The sequence below is a fragment of the Danio aesculapii genome, chromosome 19 (assembly GCF_903798145.1).
Source record: "Danio aesculapii chromosome 19, fDanAes4.1, whole genome shotgun sequence".
NCBI classification, from domain to species: Eukaryota; Metazoa; Chordata; class Actinopteri; order Cypriniformes; family Danionidae; genus Danio; species Danio aesculapii.
The window spans coordinates 51,576,324-51,595,656 of NC_079453.1; the positions used below are offsets into that span (position 1 = coordinate 51,576,324).

The 19,333-nt window shown below is 42.1% G+C and overlaps 1 protein-coding gene and 1 long non-coding RNA gene across 2 annotated transcripts; both read left to right on the plus strand.

Moving 5' to 3' along the window:
- Positions 1–4,164: 4,164 nt before the first annotated feature.
- Positions 4,165–7,871, plus strand: nme2b.1 (NME/NM23 nucleoside diphosphate kinase 2b, tandem duplicate 1). The gene is made up of 5 exons (XM_056479088.1): positions 4,165–4,273; positions 4,887–5,019; positions 6,685–6,786; positions 7,439–7,551; positions 7,641–7,871. The coding sequence occupies exons 2-5, from the start codon at positions 4,891–4,893 to the stop codon at positions 7,756–7,758; spliced, it is 462 nt and encodes a 153-aa protein (XP_056335063.1). The 5' UTR covers positions 4,165–4,273; positions 4,887–4,890; the 3' UTR covers positions 7,759–7,871.
- Positions 7,872–8,444: 573 nt separating this feature from the next.
- Positions 8,445–17,595, plus strand: LOC130247141 (uncharacterized). The gene is made up of 3 exons (XR_008839497.1): positions 8,445–8,626; positions 9,750–9,811; positions 17,335–17,595. It is a non-coding gene; the product is annotated as an uncharacterized LOC130247141 (long non-coding RNA).
- The last annotated feature ends 1,738 nt before the right edge of the window (positions 17,596–19,333 follow it).

A 19,333-nucleotide genomic window follows, 5' to 3' on the forward strand; every position in this document is an offset into this window, starting at 1 on the left:
AGGCAAACACACACACACACACACACACACACACACATGAATTAGTACAGGCAAACACACACACACACACACGCACAAATATAGAGGAATCAGTACAGGCAAACACACACACACACACACACACACACACACATAGAGGAACATACACACATGTAGTCGAGTGTTTATCGGGTGTAGTCGAGTGTTTATCGGGTGTAGTCGAGTGTTTATCTGGTGTAGTCGAGTGTTTATCTGGTGTAGTCGAGTGTTTATCCGGTGTAGTCGAGTGTTTATCTGCTGTAGTCGAGTGTTTATCCGGTGTAGTCGAGTGTTTATCTGCTGTAGTCGAGTGTTTATCGGGTGTAGTCGAGTGTTTATCTGCTGTAGTCGAGTGTTTATCGGGTGTAGTCGAGTGTTTATCGGGTGTAGTCGAGTGTTTATCGGGTGTAGTCGAGTGTTTATCGGGTGTAGTCGAGTGTTTATCTGGTGTAGTCGAGTGTTTATCGGGTGTAGTCGAGTGTTTATCGGGTGTAGTCGAGTGTTTATCGGGTGTAGTCGAGTGTTTATCTGGTGTAGTCGAGTGTTTATCTGGTGTAGTCGAGTGTTTATCCGGTGTAGTCGAGTGTTTATCCGGTGTAGTCGAGTGTTTATCTGCTGTAGTCGAGTGTTTATCGGGTGTAGTCGAGTGTTTATCTGCTGTAGTCGAGTGTTTATCGGGTGTAGTCGAGTGTTTATCGGGTGTAGTCGAGTGTTTATCGGGTGTAGTCGAGTGTTTATCCGGTGTAGTCGAGTGTTTATCCGGTGTAGTCGAGTGTTTATTCGGTGTAGTCGAGTGTTTATTCAGTGTAGTAGAGTGTTTATCGGGTGTAGTCGAGTGTTTATCGGCTGTAGTCGAGTGTTTATCGGGTGTAGTCGAGTGTTTATCGGGTGTAGTTGAGTGTTTATCGGGTGTAGTCGAGTGTTTATCCGGTGTAGTCGAGTGTTTATCCGGTGTAGTCGAGTGTTTATCGGGTGTAGTCGAGTGTTTATCCGGTGTAGTCAAGTGTTTATCGGGTGTAGACAAGTGTTTGTCCGGTGTAGACAAGTGTTTATCGGGTGTAGTTAATGGTTTATCCGGTGTAGTCGAGTGTTTATCCGGTGTAGTCGAGTGTTTATCGGGTGTAGTCGAGTGTTTATCCGGTGTAGTCGAGTGTTTATCCGGTGTAGTCGAGTGTTTATCGGGTGTAGACAAGTGTTTATCGGGTGTAGTCAAGTGTTTATCCGGTGTAGTCGAGTGTTTATCGGGTGTAGTCGAGTGTTTATCCGGTTTAGTCGAGTGTTTATCCGGTGTAGTCGAGTGTTTATCCGCTGTAGTCGAGTGTTTATCCGCTGTAGTCGAGTGTTTATCCGGTGTAGTCGAGTGTTTATCTGCTGTAGTCGAGTGTTTATCCGGTGTAGTCGAGTGTTTATCTGCTCTAGTCGAGTGTTTATCCGGTGTAGTCGAGTGTTTATCCGGTGTAGTCGAGTGTTTATCCGGTGTAGTCGAGTGTTTATCCGGTGTAGTCGAGTGTTTATCGGGTGTAGTCGAGTGTTTATCTGCTGTAGTCGAGTGTTTATCCGGTGTAGTCTAGTGTTTATCCGGTGTAGTCGAGTGTTTATCCGCTGTAGTCGAGTGTTTATCCGGTGTAGTCGAGTGTTTATCCGGTGTAGTCGAGTGTTTATCCGGTGTAGTCGAGTGTTTATCTGGTGTAGTCGAGTGTTTATCGGGTGTAGTCGAGTGTTTATCGGGTGTAGTCGAGTGTTTATCCGGTGTAGTCGAGTGTTTATCCGGTGTAGTCGAGTGTTTATCCGCTGTAGTCGAGTGTTTATCCGCTGTAGTCGAGTGTTTATCCGGTGTAGTCGAGTGTTTATCTGCTGTAGTCGAGTGTTTATCCGGTGTAGTCGAGTGTTTATCTGCTGTAGTCGAGTGTTTATCTGCTGTAGTCGAGTGTTTATCGGGTGTAGTCGAGTGTTTATCGGGTGTAGTCGAGTGTTTATCGGGTGTAGACGAGTGTTTATCGGGTGTAGTCGAGTGTTTATCCGGTGTAGTTGAGTGTTTATCTGGTGTAGTCGAGTGTTTATCAGCTGTAGTCGAGTGTTTATCCGGTGTAGTCGAGTGTTTATCGGGTGTAGACAAGTGTTTATCGGGTGTAGTTAATGGTTTATCCGGTGTAATCGAGTGTTTATCCGGTGTAGTCGAGTGTTTATCCGGTGTAGTCGAGTGTTTATCCGGTGTAGTCGAGTGTTTATCCGGTGTAGTCGAGTGTTTATCCGGTGTAGTCGAGTGTTTATCCGCTGTAGTCGAGTGTTTATTCGCTGTAGTCGAGTGTTTATCCGGTGTAGTCGAGTGTTTATCTGCTGTAGTCGAGTGTTTATCCGGTGTAGTCGAGTGTTTATCGGGTGTAGTCGAGTGTTTATCGGGTGTAGACGAGTGTTTATCGGGTGTAGTCGAGTGTTTATCCGGTGTAGTCGAGTGTTTATCCGGTGTAGTCGAGTGTTTATCGGGTGTAGTCGAGTGTTTATCCGGTGTAGTCGAGTGTTTATCGGGTGTAGACAAGTGTTTATCGGGTGTAGTTAATGGTTTATCCGGTGTAATCGAGTGTTTATCCGGTGTAGTCGAGTGTTTATGCGGTGTAGTCGAGTGTTTATCCGGTGTAGTCGAGTGTTTATCGGGTGTAGTCGAGTGTTTATCCGGTGTAGTCGAGTGTTTATCCGGTGTAGTCGAGTGTTTATCCGGTGTAGTCGAGTGTTTATCCGGTGTAGTCGAGTGTTTATCCGGTGTAGTCGAGTGTTTATCCGGTGTAGTCGAGTGTTTATCCGGTGTAGTCGAGTGTTTATCCGCTGTAGTCGAGTGTTTATTCGCTGTAGTCGAGTGTTTATCCGGTGTAGTCGAGTGTTTATCTGCTGTAGTCGAGTGTTTATCCGGTGTAGTCGAGTGTTTATCGGGTGTAGTCGAGTGTTTATCGGGTGTAGACGAGTGTTTATCGGGTGTAGTCGAGTGTTTATCCGGTGTAGTCGAGTGTTTATCCGGTGTAGTCGAGTGTTTATCGGGTGTAGTCGAGTGTTTATCCGGTGTAGTCGAGTGTTTATCGGGTGTAGACAAGTGTTTATCGGGTGTAGTTAATGGTTTATCCGGTGTAATCGAGTGTTTATCCGGTGTAGTCGAGTGTTTATGCGGTGTAGTCGAGTGTTTATCCGGTGTAGTCGAGTGTTTATCGGGTGTAGTCGAGTGTTTATCCGGTGTAGTCGAGTGTTTATCGGGGGTGTAGACAAGTGTTTGTCCGGTGTAGACAAGTGTTTATCGGGTGTAGTTAATGGTTTATCCGGTGTAGTCGAGTGTTTATCGGGTGTAGTCGAGTGTTTATCGGGTGTAGTCGAGTGTTTATCCGGTGTAGTCGAGTGTTTATCCGGTGTAGTCGAGTGTTTATCGGGTGTAGACAAGTGTTTATCGGGTGTAGTCGAGTGTTTATCCGGTGTAGTCGAGTGTTTATCGGGTGTAGTCGAGTGTTTATCCGGTTTAGTCGAGTGTTTATCCGGTGTAGTCGAGTGTTTATCCGGTGTAGTCGAGTGTTTATCCGGTGTAGTCGAGTGTTTATCCGGTTTAGTCGAGTGTTTATCCGGTGTAGTCGAGTGTTTATCGGGTGTAGTCGAGTGTTTATCCGGTGTAGTCGAGTGTTTATCCGGTGTAGTCGAGTGTTTATCCGGTGTAGTCGAGTGTTTATCGGGTGTAGTCAAGTGTTTATCGGGTGTAGTCGAGTGTTTATCGGGTGTAGTCGAGTGTTTATCCGGTTTAGTCGAGTGTTTATCGGGTGTAGTCGGTGTTATTTGGTTTACAGTTCGCTAATTAAGTTGTGGTCCCCTGCACTCTTCTCTGGAGTGAGCCCCTAGGGTGTAGGGATGAGCCCTTCATATTGAAACACAGACAGGGTTTGGCTTTTTGCAGTTTCCATTTTTTAAGTAAAGGATTTTAGACGATGCTAGCATCTTTTATTTGTGTTTGTGTTTCAGTGACTAGATGAAGACATATTTTAGATTTTTAAAAACATTAGATATGGCTATATCCTGATAATAATAATGTGGTTTAACAGTTTAGGGCCGTGAGCAGCTCCTGAGCCGTGATTTGAGTGTTGAGAGATCTGAGCGATCATGAACTTGTGCTGTGGCTCCGCCCCTTCCGCTCAGGCTTTATAAGGCAGTCGCGGCAGTTCTCGCTCTTCTTCTGCTGCTTCCGCCCGGACTATCAGGATTTACTGAAGCAGCTCTGCTCCTCCGTCAGGTGTGTGTGAGACAGTGTGTGTGTGTGTTTTGTGATGGTGTGTATCTTTGACAGATGTATGAGTGTTTTTCGCGCCTCTCCGTGTGTTTAATGCAGTGCTATGCCGTGTCCAGCGGCGTCTGCGCATGTGCGGCCCTTTTCCTTGTTCTCGTGTTTTTTCGGTTTTCTGTGCTCGGTCGGTCTCGGTACCGTGAACTCGGCAGCGGCGTGTCCTCGGGCGGCCGCGTGTCTGCAGCTGCTCGGTCTCACGGCTCGGGACGCGTCGGTATGTGATAGGCGTCTGCTACGCATGCGCCACATCTGTGCCCTGTTGCTTTGTTCCGGGATGGAGCGTCACGTGACTGTGATTCGGCAGGGCTCAGGGTGCAGATGTTAAAGATGGAGAAATATCACTGTGAGGATCACCTGAGCAGTACAGAACCGTTCAGTATTGGGTCACTGTAGCGCGCTCCGACACATGCTGGATAAATGATCCCGATCCGTGTTCTCCTCACTGACATCATCTGAGCAGCCTGAACCGATCCGAACCTTCACAGATATGTAGAGTAAATTACACGTGTGTGTGTGTGTGTGTGTGTGTGTGTGTCCTCACGTGTTTCTTCTTCTCCTGCAGAATCATGTCTGCTAAGACCGAGCGCACCTTCATCGCCGTGAAGCCCGACGGTGTGCAGAGGGGGCTGATGGGAGAGATCATCAAGCGCTTCGAGCAGAAAGGCTTCAGACTGGTGGCCATGAAGTTTCTGCAGGTGTGTGTGTGTGCGTGCGTGTGTGTGTTCATCAGTCGGCTATATCAGAGAACAGGGCAAACGGCTGTATATGAGATCATACGACCATATAATTATTAATCACCTGTTTCTAAATGGTCTATAAAAGTGAGGGGCACATACAGGGACGAGCGGGATCAAGAGTGGTGTGTGTGTGTGCGCACATGCGTCAGTGTGTTTTCACCAGCGCTGTTTCTGTTGCACATGAACTAATTAACATGAGTAAAAGAGGCCATATGTGAATAGCCCCTAACGTCTTTATTCTGGGAGAACCCCTCAATACACATCTCAAAGCTTTTACTGGGGCACTATCCCATCAACATCTCCCCATGCTGCCCTGGGCGATTGCCCATATTGGCCATGCCCAAATCTGCACAGCGAGGATGTTTTCTATATAGATGAAGAGTTCAGATGCTAAAGCTGAGACTGGCACTGAGTGAAGGCTTTAGGCTCGCAGTACATCAACCAATCGAGTGGTGTCTAATAATCTAAATCGCAGCGTCGGCACATTCAGAAATAACTGAGCAAGAGCCGCTGAAATCCTGAGAATCAGAAGGTGTGACTCGAACCATAGGTGTTCAATATAGCAGCGCTGATACGCCAGCTGTATGAGGAGACGCTTTATTCTGCTGCAGTTTCCACTTTAACAGCTGGAGTCTGAGGAACTGTATGAGCCTGTCTGACTGGCAGTGATTGGCAAATGAAAACGTGTCTTACCTCAACTCTGAGCATGATCAGAAACAGAAAACACACTGTGCAGTCTGCAGTCTAGCATGCGTTCATTATGATCGTGCAGCGACGCTACTTTAAATGAGTCTGATTTACTACACATTAAACAGCAGCTGTGCTTCATGAGGGACCGAGATCAGATGCTGTTCTTATATCCCACATGAGTGCTGTGAGGATAAACGAGAGACCTGGAGTATGGTGAGGATGAATGAATGAATGAATGAATGAATGACTGACCGCTTCTGGAAGTGTCTGAGCGGCAGCCCCTCTTGCCCAGTAGGCCTGCCTTGTGTTTTATTTGCTGATGTCAGCTATTTTTAAGAGATTAAATGAAGAGTTTAATATTAATCACTTCATTACCCATACACCTGATCAGCTCTATATTAAAGGACCGTGCAGATGTTGAGGTTTTACATTTGAAGCTTCGTTTACCATGTTTACATCGCTCTACTCCATTAAATCTACATCCCAAACTTCAGACATGACTACAGCTTCAGATTTAATTATTGTCAGTTTTAATGGTATTGAGTAATGCACTTCTCAGATTTCATTTTCCTTCTGCTTTGTACTTGGTTTATCACAGTGGAATGAACCGCCAATTACTTGTGTGTGTGTGTGTGTGGTGTTCTGCTTGGTAAAATAATTTCTAATGGCATCTTTAGTGATGGTCAGCTAGTTATACGGTCTCGTCTCCGTAGGGGGATGTAGAGGTTTGTGCATATAAAGCAGTAGTGGATTCAGCTGGATTAACACTAAAGAGAATCTGCGTCATTAAACAGACGATTGTGTGAAGTGACATGAAGAAAGCGGTTTAATTTACCAGCTAATAACTGAAACTGCTGAACCTAATCAGAGGATAATCAATCAGAACCTAATCAACTCATACGTCTCTAACCCGCTCTCTTTCTCTCCCCACAGGCCTCTGAGGATCTCCTGAAGCAGCACTACATCGACCTGAAAGACCGTCCATTTTACCCCGGACTGGTGAAGTACATGAGCTCTGGGCCCGTTCTGGCCATGGTGCGTCACACACACACACACACACACACACACACACACACACACACACGTCACTCCTGTAGCTCTGAATGGGGATGAGTGAAACATCAATATAGTGAATCAAACCCCGCCCACTAGTAAAACAGCCAATCATCGACCAGTATAGATTAAGGATGCTGTGGGGGCGGGGCTTGGAGCAGACTGCAGCAGCTTCATTATGAACACTTGGGTCTGCACACACAGAGTCTCAGACAACACCTGCTACACACACACACACACACACACACACAGCTCCATGTCTGCTGAACGAGCCTGCACTGGAACACAAGCGCTCCGGCCTGGTGATCCGCAGGAGACGACCGCATGTGCTCCAGCGGGACCCTCCTGCAGTGTTCAGAGGCTGACGGTGTGTGAAGCGGCCGCTGTGGATCTCGTCTGCTCTGAGTGCGCATCAGCCTGGGCTTCTGTTATGATGAACGCTGAGTCGAGTCTTCAGTCCGTCATCCCTCATGTGATCCTCCTTTATAAGCTTCACTGACAGTTTTGGGGGATTCGATGTTCCTCCAGACAGAAATGGTGTTTCAAAGATGGCCGCTGAGTGATAGGACTCTCCTTAAACTGACATGAGGTGTGTGTGTGTGTGTGTGTGTGACGCTCTGCTGCTGTGTTTCAGGTCTGGGAGGGTCTGAATGTGGTAAAGACCGGACGAGTGATGCTCGGAGAGACCAACCCTGCAGACTCCAAACCCGGGACCATCAGAGGAGACTTCTGCATCGAAGTGGGCAGGTGCGTGCGTGCGTGTGTGTGTGTGTGTGTGTGTGCGTGTGTGTCCGTGAACTGTAGGTGTGTGAATGTAACCGTGCGCTGCTCTGCAGGAACATCATCCACGGCAGTGACTCTGTGGACAGCGCGAACACTGAGATCAGTCTGTGGTTTAAGCCGGAGGAGCTGGTGTCCTTCAAGAGCTGCGCACAGCAGTGGATCTACGAGTGAACCGAACAGAACCTGTCTGGGTCTCCGTCTGTGCCCTTATGCAGGAGCTCCCTCCTGAAGTGTCTTCATCTTGTCTTTTCTCAAGCACTTGTTCAATAAATGCTGAAGTTTGACCGCCGTGTTGAGTTCATTACTGTGCTCCTGTCTGTTTACTCTGAGTGTGAGGAACCATCGAGCGCTGCTGGAGACCTGGAGAGGAACAGGGCAAATGGCTGAAGTGAGCCTTAATAAATAATAGATGGATTATATTAAGAGAAGCAAACCTTGATTATCAGTCACTGACCACCAACACAACATCTCTAAATGATCTTACTGTATATTCCAAGATCTGATGGTTTTATTTAACTAACTAAACCGTGAGTGATGGCTGAACGTGGACCTCTTGCTATTATTAAATTTAATGTGTTTGCTGGGTCATTACATGTTAATTGTGATCACTTCACATGTGATTAATCAGTTTTTTGTGGTAATGTTTGGGTTAAAGAAGTAATTATAATAGAAAAGCTAAAGTGAGCCGTTAAACTTTCATTACGGTGTTCTCCTTCACTTGCTCTTCACTAAAGTGTGTGTGTGTGTGTGTGTGTGTATTTAGCTGTTGGTCTACCTAAGAAAACCTAAATCTCTCTTGAATTTGTAGAAGCTGTAAACACCCGTCTTCTCTTTTTAATTCATATTGTTGTAGAGATTCCATGAATATGGAGTGGTCAGAGATTAACAGCGGTGAACTAATGCAGCGGTGCTGTTTGTTCCTTCTACCACTGTCCATTCTGCACTACACTTAAACCACCCTTAACTGATAAACCCTCTAAGAAAATGAAGCTGGAAACTCGTCTTCAGCTTCACTGTTCCAGGGCAGTCCTCCATGATGGTAATCATTAATATATTGTGTATTTATATATTGCAGTATGATTTGATGTCGCTGTAAATACACATTTGATTTGTAAAAACAGTAATCAGTATTGTCAGGTCATGTTGCATACAAATATGTTGTTCTGGGAATGGAAAAGTGGTTCCAGTCTCAGCAATGGAGTAAAAATATATAAATAATAAATTTATAATAATTTATTAAAAATGTTTTCTCAGATTACATACACCAGCGTGGTCTGGCATGTCGTCTAAAATCAACACTACTACTACACTACATCACTCCTACAAGTCTGACCATAACGTTATAGTGAAATAAATCTGAACCAATCCTAAAAGATTGAAAACGACATTTTATTTTGAATTTGAATTAAAATCGCATTTCATTCATTTTACAATCCGGCTCTACATGACTTATATTATATTATTTAAAAGGCCATTAGTAGTTTAACCAGTTTTTACTCAACCTATCACATCTCTATAAACGCTTAGAGATATTCACTATTATAAGGGCTCTCCCTATTTCATTCATAGTCACACAGTGTGTATTTTTATATATTGGCATTAAAGTTGATTATTGATTATATATGTGTTTGTGAATATTGATTAGAACTTTATTGTTTTAGATTTTTTATTGTAACAGAATTGTGTTACAGAGTAATTAAATATGTTTGGGATGTTTTAGAATAACAGAGAGAAGTCCGCATCACAGTTTGTAGCTGCAAATAACAAAACATAAATAATCCTTTAATTTTAAAGACCTGGTGCTTTTGTTCTGCCCTAAACCATCAACAAATCCTGAGAGATGCAAAACATCATAAATCAGATATTAGGCAAATAATTTAATGTGTTTTACTGAAGTCCAGATTATATATCAAATTACATGAAATGATTGTTTGCCTATTTTTCTTTATTAATCTTTATTGTTTAAGGATTAAGAATTTATAGATATCTGGAATAAGAACAAGACAAGAATTAAATGAGAATTAAATGATTTCTTTTTCAATGAGCATGAAGAGTTTAAAGCAAGGATTCAGCACCAGTTAAAGAAGACAGGCAATCTCTAATGCTATTATTGCATTAAATAAAGGTTAAAAGATCAAATCTCATCTGGCTTTGTGTGTCAGGTACGGCTAAATGGTCTGTGGAACTTTAGAAAGGAGTGAATTGTTTGTTCTGCAGCTGTCTGGTAGGTAATATCACTGCATTCTCATTAAAGCATATCATTAATACATATTACACTGCATTTTCTGGTTATAATGTTGTTTTCAGAATGCAACTTTATATATAATCAATTAAATAAAAAGCTCATCTCGATATGAAAACATATAACTAGGCTATAATTAATCATTACACTATCCTTTATAGGGTACACTACCCTATATTAACTTAGCTTTTATATTTAGCTGAGAAAATTAAAGAAGTAAATTCATGAATAGGACATTTAATCATCTGGAAGTGTTGACTTCAGATGTAGTATTTGGCCTTGTATCTTTCATCCCCTCTCTACTGGACGCATCAGAAAAAACAGGTACGTAAAACTGCCTGGCCCGTAAAACTGACTGGATCCAAGGCTGCAGACGCCCCATATAGGTTCTTTCCCCTACTAATGCATCATGAAGTCGCTTAAAATAACTCACCTCTTCATTATAAAGCTGCAGAAAATGTTTTTGGTTCATCAAGCTCATGCAGCAAGAGAAAAGTCTCACTGAAACGCAGTATTTAAAGCTCATACCTAATAAAGACGAGGAGAAGAACTGCAAAAAGGTCCACATTTAGAGAAAAAACAGCCTCCTTCCACCAGGCTGGCTACAGGACTGTATAGGCCAGGATTTAGAATTCAGAGGCCCCTGGGCACAATGTCAATGTCCTTACCTGTCCCCTGCACCCCTGTAGATGAATTAAAGAATAAGATTAATATAATATTTTAAAATAAAGTTAATCTATAATGTATTGCCCACATATTTAAATAAATGATGTATAGTACACATATGTCTGGTCTACAAAGATTTCACTTATTTTAAAGCATTTAAACACACTTAGAAAAGAGAAATACTAATAAAACGAGTGTAAATGAATGATTATTAATATACTTGTTCAAGCAGTACTGAACATGTATATTTAAGGGTATTTTAATGTATAACTTCTACAAACTTATAATACTGCATATATTGTGGATATAACACCTCTCCAATCCAGCTCTGTGAATCTGAGTCCTCCATAATACACACACTTATTAATGATTCTTACTTGTCTTCCTCGTGATGAAGAGTACACTGTAAACCTGGATTTTGTGCTTATAAAACATTTTACATTTACATTTAGTCATTTAGCAGACGCTTTTATCCAAAGCGACTTACAAATGAGGACAAGGAAGCAATTTACACAACTATAAGAGCAGCAGTGAACAAGTGCTATAGACAAGTTTCAGGTGTGTAAAAGTCTAAGAAGCAAAGCATTAGTAAATTATTTATTTATTTATTTATTTTTGAGAGAGAGAGAGAGAGAGAGAGAGAGAGAGAGAGAGAGAGGGCACAGTTAGTGGTATAGCCAGAGAGGCAGTTGCAGATTAGGAAGGGAAGTGGAGACTAAACAGTTGCGTTTTTAGTGGTTTCTTGAAGACAGCAAGTGACTCTGCTGTTCTGATGTAGTTAGGGAGTTCATTCCACCAACTGGGCAGATTGAATGTGAGAGTTCGGGAAAGGGATTTCTTCCCTCTTCGGGATGGAACAACGAGGCGACGTTCATTCACAGAACGCAAGTTTCTGGAGGGGACATATATCTGCAGAAGTGAGAGCAGATACGAAGGAGCAAAGCCAGAGGTCACTTTGTAAGCAAACATCAGAGCTTTGAATTTGATGCGGGCAGCAACTGGCAGCCAGTGCAAACGGGTGAGTAGCGGAGTGACATGTGCTCTTTTGGGTTCATCAAAGACCACTCGTGCTGCTGCGTTCTGAAGCAGCTGAAGAGGTTTGATAGAACTAGCTGGTAGCCCGGCTAGCAGAGAGTTGCAATAGTCCAGTTTGGAGAGGACAAGAGCTTGAACAATGAGTTGAGCTGTATGTTCAGATAGGAAGGGTCGGACCTTTCTGATGTTGTAGAGTGCGAATCTGCAAGATCGGGCAGTTCTAGAAATGTGCTCAGAGAAGTTCAGTTGGTCATCAATCGTTACTCCAAGGCTTTTTACCATTTTGGATGCAGTGATGGTTGCTCCATCCATCTGGATTGAAAGGTTATGGTGAAGAGTCGGGTTGGCAGAAACTTCAAGCATTTCCGTTTTCATGAGGTTAAGCTGGAGATGATGATCTTTCATCCAGAGTGAAATGTCTGACAGGCAGGCTGAAATGCGAGCTGGAACCGAGGGATCATCAGGGTGGAAAGAGAGGTATAGCTGGGTGTCATCAGCATAGCAGTGGTAGGAAAAACCATGTTTCTGGATGACTGTTCCTAAAGATGCCGTGTAGATAGAGAAGAGAAGTGGTCCAAGCACAGAGCCCTGAGGTACCCCAGTGTTTAGATGCTGTAGGTTGGACACCTCTCCCCTCCACGACACCCTGAATGACCTGTCCGAGAGGTAAGAACTGAACCATTGAATAACAGTGCCTGTGACGCCCAGTGACTCAAGCGTAGATAGCAGGATCTGGTGGTTTACAGTGTCAAAAGCAGCTGATAAATCCAGCAAGATGAGGACAGATGATTTAGAGTCTGCTTTAGCCAGTCTGAGATCCTCCACGACTGAGAGCAGGGCAGTCTCAGTTGAGTGGCCTTTCTTAAAGCCAGATTGCTTGTTGTCCATGAGGTTGTTTTGAGTAAGAAAGTCTAGGACTAGATTGAACAAGATTGAATTTATCAGTGGCACTGTTCGTATCAAGTGCAGAGAGTCTGCAAGATGGAGGAAGAGAGTCTGAAACAATGGTGGATAGTCTAGTGGGTGAGAGAGAGCGTAGGTTTCTGCGAAAGGCAACTAGAGTAGGAGTGTGTGGCGGCTCAGGAGTAATGTGGATGTTGAGAGAGAGAAGGAAATGATTGGATGTTTGTAGTGGAGTTACTAGTGTTTGGTCAGCGAGGCAATGTCGAGTGTAAATAAGGTCTAGTTGATTACCTGATTTGTGAGTAGCAGAAGTAGGTGCTCTTTTGAGGTCGAAAGATGCAAGCACAGTCTGGAAGTCAGCAGCTTGAGGTCTTTCTATGTGCATGTTGAAGTCACCTAGCACCAACAAGGGGGTGTCATAATCAGAAAAAGATGAGAGAAGAACATCCAGTTCATCTAAGAAGTGACCTAATGTACCCGGGGGGCGGTAGATGACAACCACATTTATGCGGAAGGGGTGGATAATGGTGACTGCATGGAATTCAAAGGAGGTAATTTTTGGCAGGGACGGTCTCTGAGTGAATTTCCATTCTTTGGAAATCAGTAGTCCAGTCCCACCCCCTCTCCCTGTCTGACGAGGAGAGTGGGGAAGAGAGTAGTTAGTAGAAAGAGCTGCATGTGCAGCAGTGTCCTCCGGTCTCAGCCAGGTTTCAGTTAGAGCCATGAGATTAAAGTCAGAATGAGTGGCTATGGAGGTAATAAAATCTGCTTTGTTAACAGCAGATTGACAATTCCAGAGGCCCACAGAGAGAGAGAGTTGTGAAATAGAGGATACATGAATTGATCGAAGGTTGTGAGGGTTGCGCCTGCAGCGTACCTCCCGTGCTCTGCGAGTATTAGTAACAACAGGAATTAGTAAACACATAATAAAGTGCAAGGAAAACAATAATGAGTGCAGAGATAAAGTAAAATAATAAAGTAAGAAGTACTCAAGTGCTTTGTCTGTGTCTTTGCTCGGTGGAGTCGCGCAGGTAGAGTCGATGGTCTTTACACTCGTCGGTCTTCACACGAGGCGGGCTTCACACGAGGCTGCCGCGACCGCTGCCGCGGTGAGACTAGCCGCTTATATACACCCCTGAGCGATTTGCTGATTGAGCTCAGCTGGGCACGTCTCGAGAGTAAAAACACCCGAAACTGCAGCCGCGGGGCGCGAAAAAACCTCCGGCTCGGCACACAAGCTCTTATAGTAACAAAGGAAACAGTGGCTAAAACATTCTAGTACTAAACACAGATAGCTGAAAACAAATGTCCAACAACCATACACAACCAGCTGAAACAAGTCTAAGTGTTCTCTAACCAAACACAGCAACTGAAAACAGGTCTAAATGTACTTACTCGGTGTTGCTCTCGGTGCTAAAGTGCTTCTGATTTTAAGCGATCATTACTAATTATTTATTGTTCTTTAAGAAATTGTGTCATTACTAAATAAATTAGCTAATTACACTAATCAGAAGAAAAAATGAGTGTGCTTATGTTAAGCAGAGACAATTATACAGGACAATTCCCTTCCTTATGTTATTGTTAGACAGGGGAGGGCCTTGATTGGCTGAGGTGACGTGAGCTCAGTGAGTGCCTGCAGCTTTAGGATGCTGGGTTACCGCGGATTTTGAAAATCAACATGACATGGTAAGTGTGCAAAGAAGCTTTTATCAGTTTATATGTTTTTCTGACAAAGAGAACTGAAAATCCACACTGACGAACTCAAAATATCGTCTCTGCTGTAAATATGTCAGTTAGCGCTATTGTCCCTGTCAGTTCACAGTTAGGTTATAATATTATCATATACATTAGCCTTTTCTGTCTAGCCACCGTTTATAACGTTAACGTTATCTACCGTTTCTCTGTATGTTCACTGTTTAAAGCATGTTCCCTGTAAAACGTCATAATTATTACACGTCATGTCAGTTCGTAATAGTAGCACGAGTCCATCCATGAGCACATGCTAGCGGCTAACGCTAAATATTATAATCTTTCATAACGCTAAAAGTTTCAAATGAAACTGATTTTTTGTGAGGGGCGAGTTTACATTGCTCCGGCACGACATTTTACTGATCCCCCTCGATCCCTCCGCTGTTCACTTTCGCTTTCTTCCGCGCCTCTCCAACCCTCTTCACTGTCGTCCGCGACACCCCTCCGCCATCCACTGCACCAACGCCCCTCTCTCCCTAATTCCGTGCGCGACACCTCTCCATCGTCGGGTAGCATGCCGGATCAGTTACCCCTATCTGTTCCGAGACCTCTCAAACCACAAACTAAGCTCTGCTTAAACTGTGTAGAAGTTGAGGTCACTAGCTGAACTGATTTACTTTCACAGTACAGTTACAGTTATATGTGTAGCTTTTTCTAAACTTTCCCCCTAAACTTTCTTATTTGCCGTGTAAAGATGGACCTCACGTTTGCAGTTAGGAAAAAAGAGGTGGAGGAGTCTTAACCTGCAATCAGGCTGATCCTGCTGCGCTGGCCTGCACGTTTACAGTAGATCAGGTACAGTATGTTTAAGAATAATAACATTTTTATATTATTATTCTCTCTCACTGTTAAGTGTTGCTTACAGTCTTTTGTGTCACTTTATTATTTACTTTATTATTTCTTTAACTTATTGTTTACTTCATTATTATTATTGACCTATTTGTTATTAATTTGAAGTTTCCATTTTTTAGTGATTTAGTTTAGAGATATTAATATTCTGTCTTTTCTCTTGTTTTGCAGGTGTTGTTGTAGTTCAGCAGTGGGAAAGAACCTCAAGCAGGACTTTGGTAACACTTTATAATAACTACACACTATGAAGCATTTATTAAGCATTAGCAAATAGTGAGTTCATCCTCTAATAAGCACGAACTCTACATTAATAAACGTTAGTAAGTAGTTTATAACTGCAGCTACAAATGCTGCATTCTTGACTTGACCACATTTATAATCTGCTTAATACTTGTACTGTCATAAATTGTTAATGATTCGTTTTTCATTAATAAATTAAGTATTGCATTATTTATAAACCAGTTATTTAAGAGCAGCTGGTGTTTTTTTAAGATCAGTCAGAATGAGTTAATAAACGATTAATAAACGTTTATATCTCATTATTCAGGCATTTACTAATAGTTCATTTGTATGTTAATAAATGCTTTATTAACTCAACTTCATCCAGTTTTGTGAGCTAATCTAAAGTGAGGACTATTCATGCTTTATAAATCTCTTATAAATGATAATTAAAGGCTCAGTTAAAGTCTAAACAGGAAAAATGACATAAACGACATTATTCATTTCTATTCATTTGAAGATACACAGATGAAACTGTTTTAAATAAAAATAAATCTTTGCATCTAAAGCGCTATGCTATCTAAAATAAAATGACTGAGCAGTTTAAATATTATTATTATATATTATTATTTAATATCTTATTATATTGTTAACTGATTATATTGTTTTTGTTTTAGCCAATTTGGTGTATTTTGACACTCCTGTTCCTCAGCGGTTTAAAGTTTACAGTCATTTTACTTGTTAGATCAGATTGCAAAGATTATTGTTGCTCATTTGATACTGAGCCTTTAATTATCATTTATAAGGGATTTATAAAGCATAAATAGTCCTCACTTTAGATTAGGTCACAGAACTGGATGAAGTTGAGTAAAGCAGTTATTAACATACATAGTAACCATTACTACATGCCTGAATAATAAGACATACATTAATTTCAATAGTTTATTAATCATTTACTAACTCATTCTGAATTATCCTAAAAACCCTCAACTACTCTTAAATTAAAAATGGGTTATAAATAATGCAATACTTCATTTAGAATTGAAAAATAAATTAACAAAGTATGAAAGTATGTTTAATAAGCAGATTATAAATGTGTTTATAAGTCAAGAATACAGTATTTGTAGCTGCAGTTATAAACTGCTTACTAACGCTTATTAATGTAGAGTTAAAGCTTAACAGATAAAGAATTCACTATTTGCTAATGCTTAATAAATGATTCATAGTGTGTAGTTATTATGAAGAGTTACCGAAATGTTTGATCAACACAGTCTGTTTAATTGAGATCTTTCAGTTATAGAGGAGGAATGTTGGAGAGCTGTGGTCAGAGCTTTTACAGCAAACCAGCGTTGGTTCATGTCCATTATATATTGGCATTATTTTTTAACAGTTAAATTATTGAACATTTCCTTAGTGTGACTAAATTATTTGTCTAATACAACATGTCCAACATATTTATTCATTCATTCATTTATTAACAGACTCAAGAGCTTACAGATATTAGGTCCTAAAAGGGCTTTTGATTCTCCTGGAGGACAGGCCTGCAGACCTCTTTAAACCATGCTTCGTAACTTATTGTCTCAATGGATTTATTAAAGGAGCATGAAAACATTATTTCCATTAATGCATGGTCCTTATATTTTATAAAACGGTCACACTTGGATTAAAACAGTGAAACTTAAGAACAGCAAAACATATTTCCAAACTCTCTAACATGTCAATATATATTCAACCCTCAAGACTGAACACAGAACAGTTTAAGAGATTTTTAATGAGACCTGTGATTTTTGGGTCCCCGTTTTAAAAGTCCAACTTTAATTTAAAGATAATTTGGCTTTGTGACTTTAAATTGAGGGAAAGATGAAGATACACAAGTCTTATAGTTAAATTGGGAATGAGGGTCAGTAAGTAAATGCTAAATCTACCATTGTAGAATGAATTAAAGCTTTTGCAGTGTAACTGAAGCTGAAGTAAATTGGCCAACACCAGTTCACATATTGTCTTTTGTGTCTCTGTCATTAAGTTTGTTAAACATTATTGATGATTATGTACTGAGAAACATAACTGATCCTCTCTGTTGGTAGAACTCTGATGATCCAGTCATTCCACCACCTTAAAATCCTACTTATCACAGAAGAAGCTCCGTTAAGATGATCATTGAGGGACAGCTTGTGATGGACTGCATCAAAGACTTGTCAAACGCTGTGCATTCTGTTTGGACTCCTGTTCCCCAAGTCAACAAAGAACACGTTTCTCTTCATCCAACAAACTTCTCCTCATGTTGGGCTACAGTGAGTTAAAGCCCAATCTGCAGACATTCAAGAATTAAATCACTGTTCGATTCACTGCAAAATGTGCACAATTGTGCTATTAGCAATGATGGCTAATGCCAGACAGAAATGATCCCTGTAGAACTGTAGTTTGATTCTTTGTGCTTAAAATTGTAAAATGCAGGGGCATTATTTTAATTATAATAGATTACTTAAATATAACAGTTATCATTGCATAAAAGCATTATTTACATGAATATATGTTATGTTCAATTGAATAGTCATTTTACAAAACATATCCTCTATAAAATAAGTCATGTGAACTGATGATGTACAGGAAAGACTTCTAATCCTAGTTTAATTTGTCTTCTGCACACACGAAAGATGTTCTTTTAATACAGCTTAACCTGTTTAGCTGAGGATATGTAAAAACTAAACGTGATTCCTGTAACGGGTTTCCACGCAACAATCTAGTGAAGTCAACTGATTCGGGTTTACAGTGTAGGCAAAATCTGATGTGTAGTGGGGGAAACAGAAGAACGTGTTCATCAGACGCTGGATTCAATCCGGGTTCCTGATCGATCAGGTCAGAACATGTTGTCATGCGCTGTATGAGCTACGGCACTCACGCTGCTGTCGACTGCGCTCTTCAGTTATGTTGTCTCTGTTGATCAAGCGGTGATGGCGGGAATCACCCAACTAGCTTATTCCAGTGAGGTGCGCTGTTTACACTTGGCTAAAATAGAATTTTCCCTCTCGCAGGGGCCCAAGTGCGTACGGGCCCCTGGGCCTGTGCCCATAATGTCCTGGTTAATCCGGCCCTGGGCCTGTATGGTTATATTTATTTAGTGAGTGTTGGGTCTAAAGTTAACTGCACAGATGTGTGATGACCAGTGTCTGGGCCCCCGGCTCCTCTGTGTGAACCGGCCTGTACGAGTACAGCAGTCAGGTGTACACATCATCTGCTGAATTCTACTTAGTGAAAGTGCAGCTGATGACCCCATACCTGCGATCTGCCTGATGTGTTCCACTTCAGAAATCAGTGACGGGTTAATCAGAAGAGTTCGGTCCAGTCCTCTGAGGAGAAATGAGCAGATTATAAGCTCTATTGGAGGCCTTTATTCAGTCCATAAAGAGACAGCTTCAGCATTTAGAGTCAAGCAGAGAATAAGGGCCAGCAGCAGGCTGTGCTCACACTTCCTGCAGTTTCTGATGGAGAACACCTTAGCAGGTACACCTTATAATAATGACAGCACAGCTCATCGCCCCTCTGCTGGCTGCCTGAACACACTGCACCCTGTCTGTGTGTGTGTGTGTGTGTGTGTGTTGGAGAGGCTGTTTCTGGAAGTACAGGTGTTTCAGGAAAATCCTCTTTCAGAATCAGCTCTCCGCCGCCGCTTATTTTCAGTTCAAGATCCAGCAGAACAAGCTTTTAGCTTGAATAATAATAAGCTCAGCTCGTCTCCTCGGCTGAACACTGATCTGAGATCTGAGCACTACAGAGAGTATAAGAGCAGGACTGAGCGAATAAATCAACATCAGAGTAAAGTCTCTGCAAGTGCTGTTAGAATCAGAGGTTGGGCGGAGCGGGTCTGGACCTGGCCTGTGTGGTTGCTGTTCCAGCTCTTCAGCGCTGGAACCAATCTGGAAATCATCTGCATTTTGGGGAGAATCTGAAGTTGTGAGTGTGTAATTCTGACATACACACTCTCTGACACACTGATGAAGTTTCTATTGACACACACACAAACACACACACACACGAAACGCACACACACATACACACACACCAGCTCAGCCTGTCAGACGACCA

Coding starts and splice junctions, on each gene's coding strand:
- nme2b.1 (XM_056479088.1), top strand. CDS start 4,891: ATGTCTGCTAAGACCGAGCGCACCTTCATCGCCGTGAAGCCCGACGGT. Junction 6,787..7,438: donor CTGGGCCCGTTCTGGCCATG/GTGCGTCACACA, acceptor GCTGTGTTTCAG/GTCTGGGAGGGTCTGAATGT. Junction 7,552..7,640: donor TTCTGCATCGAAGTGGGCAG/GTGCGTGCGTGC, acceptor GCTGCTCTGCAG/GAACATCATCCACGGCAGTG.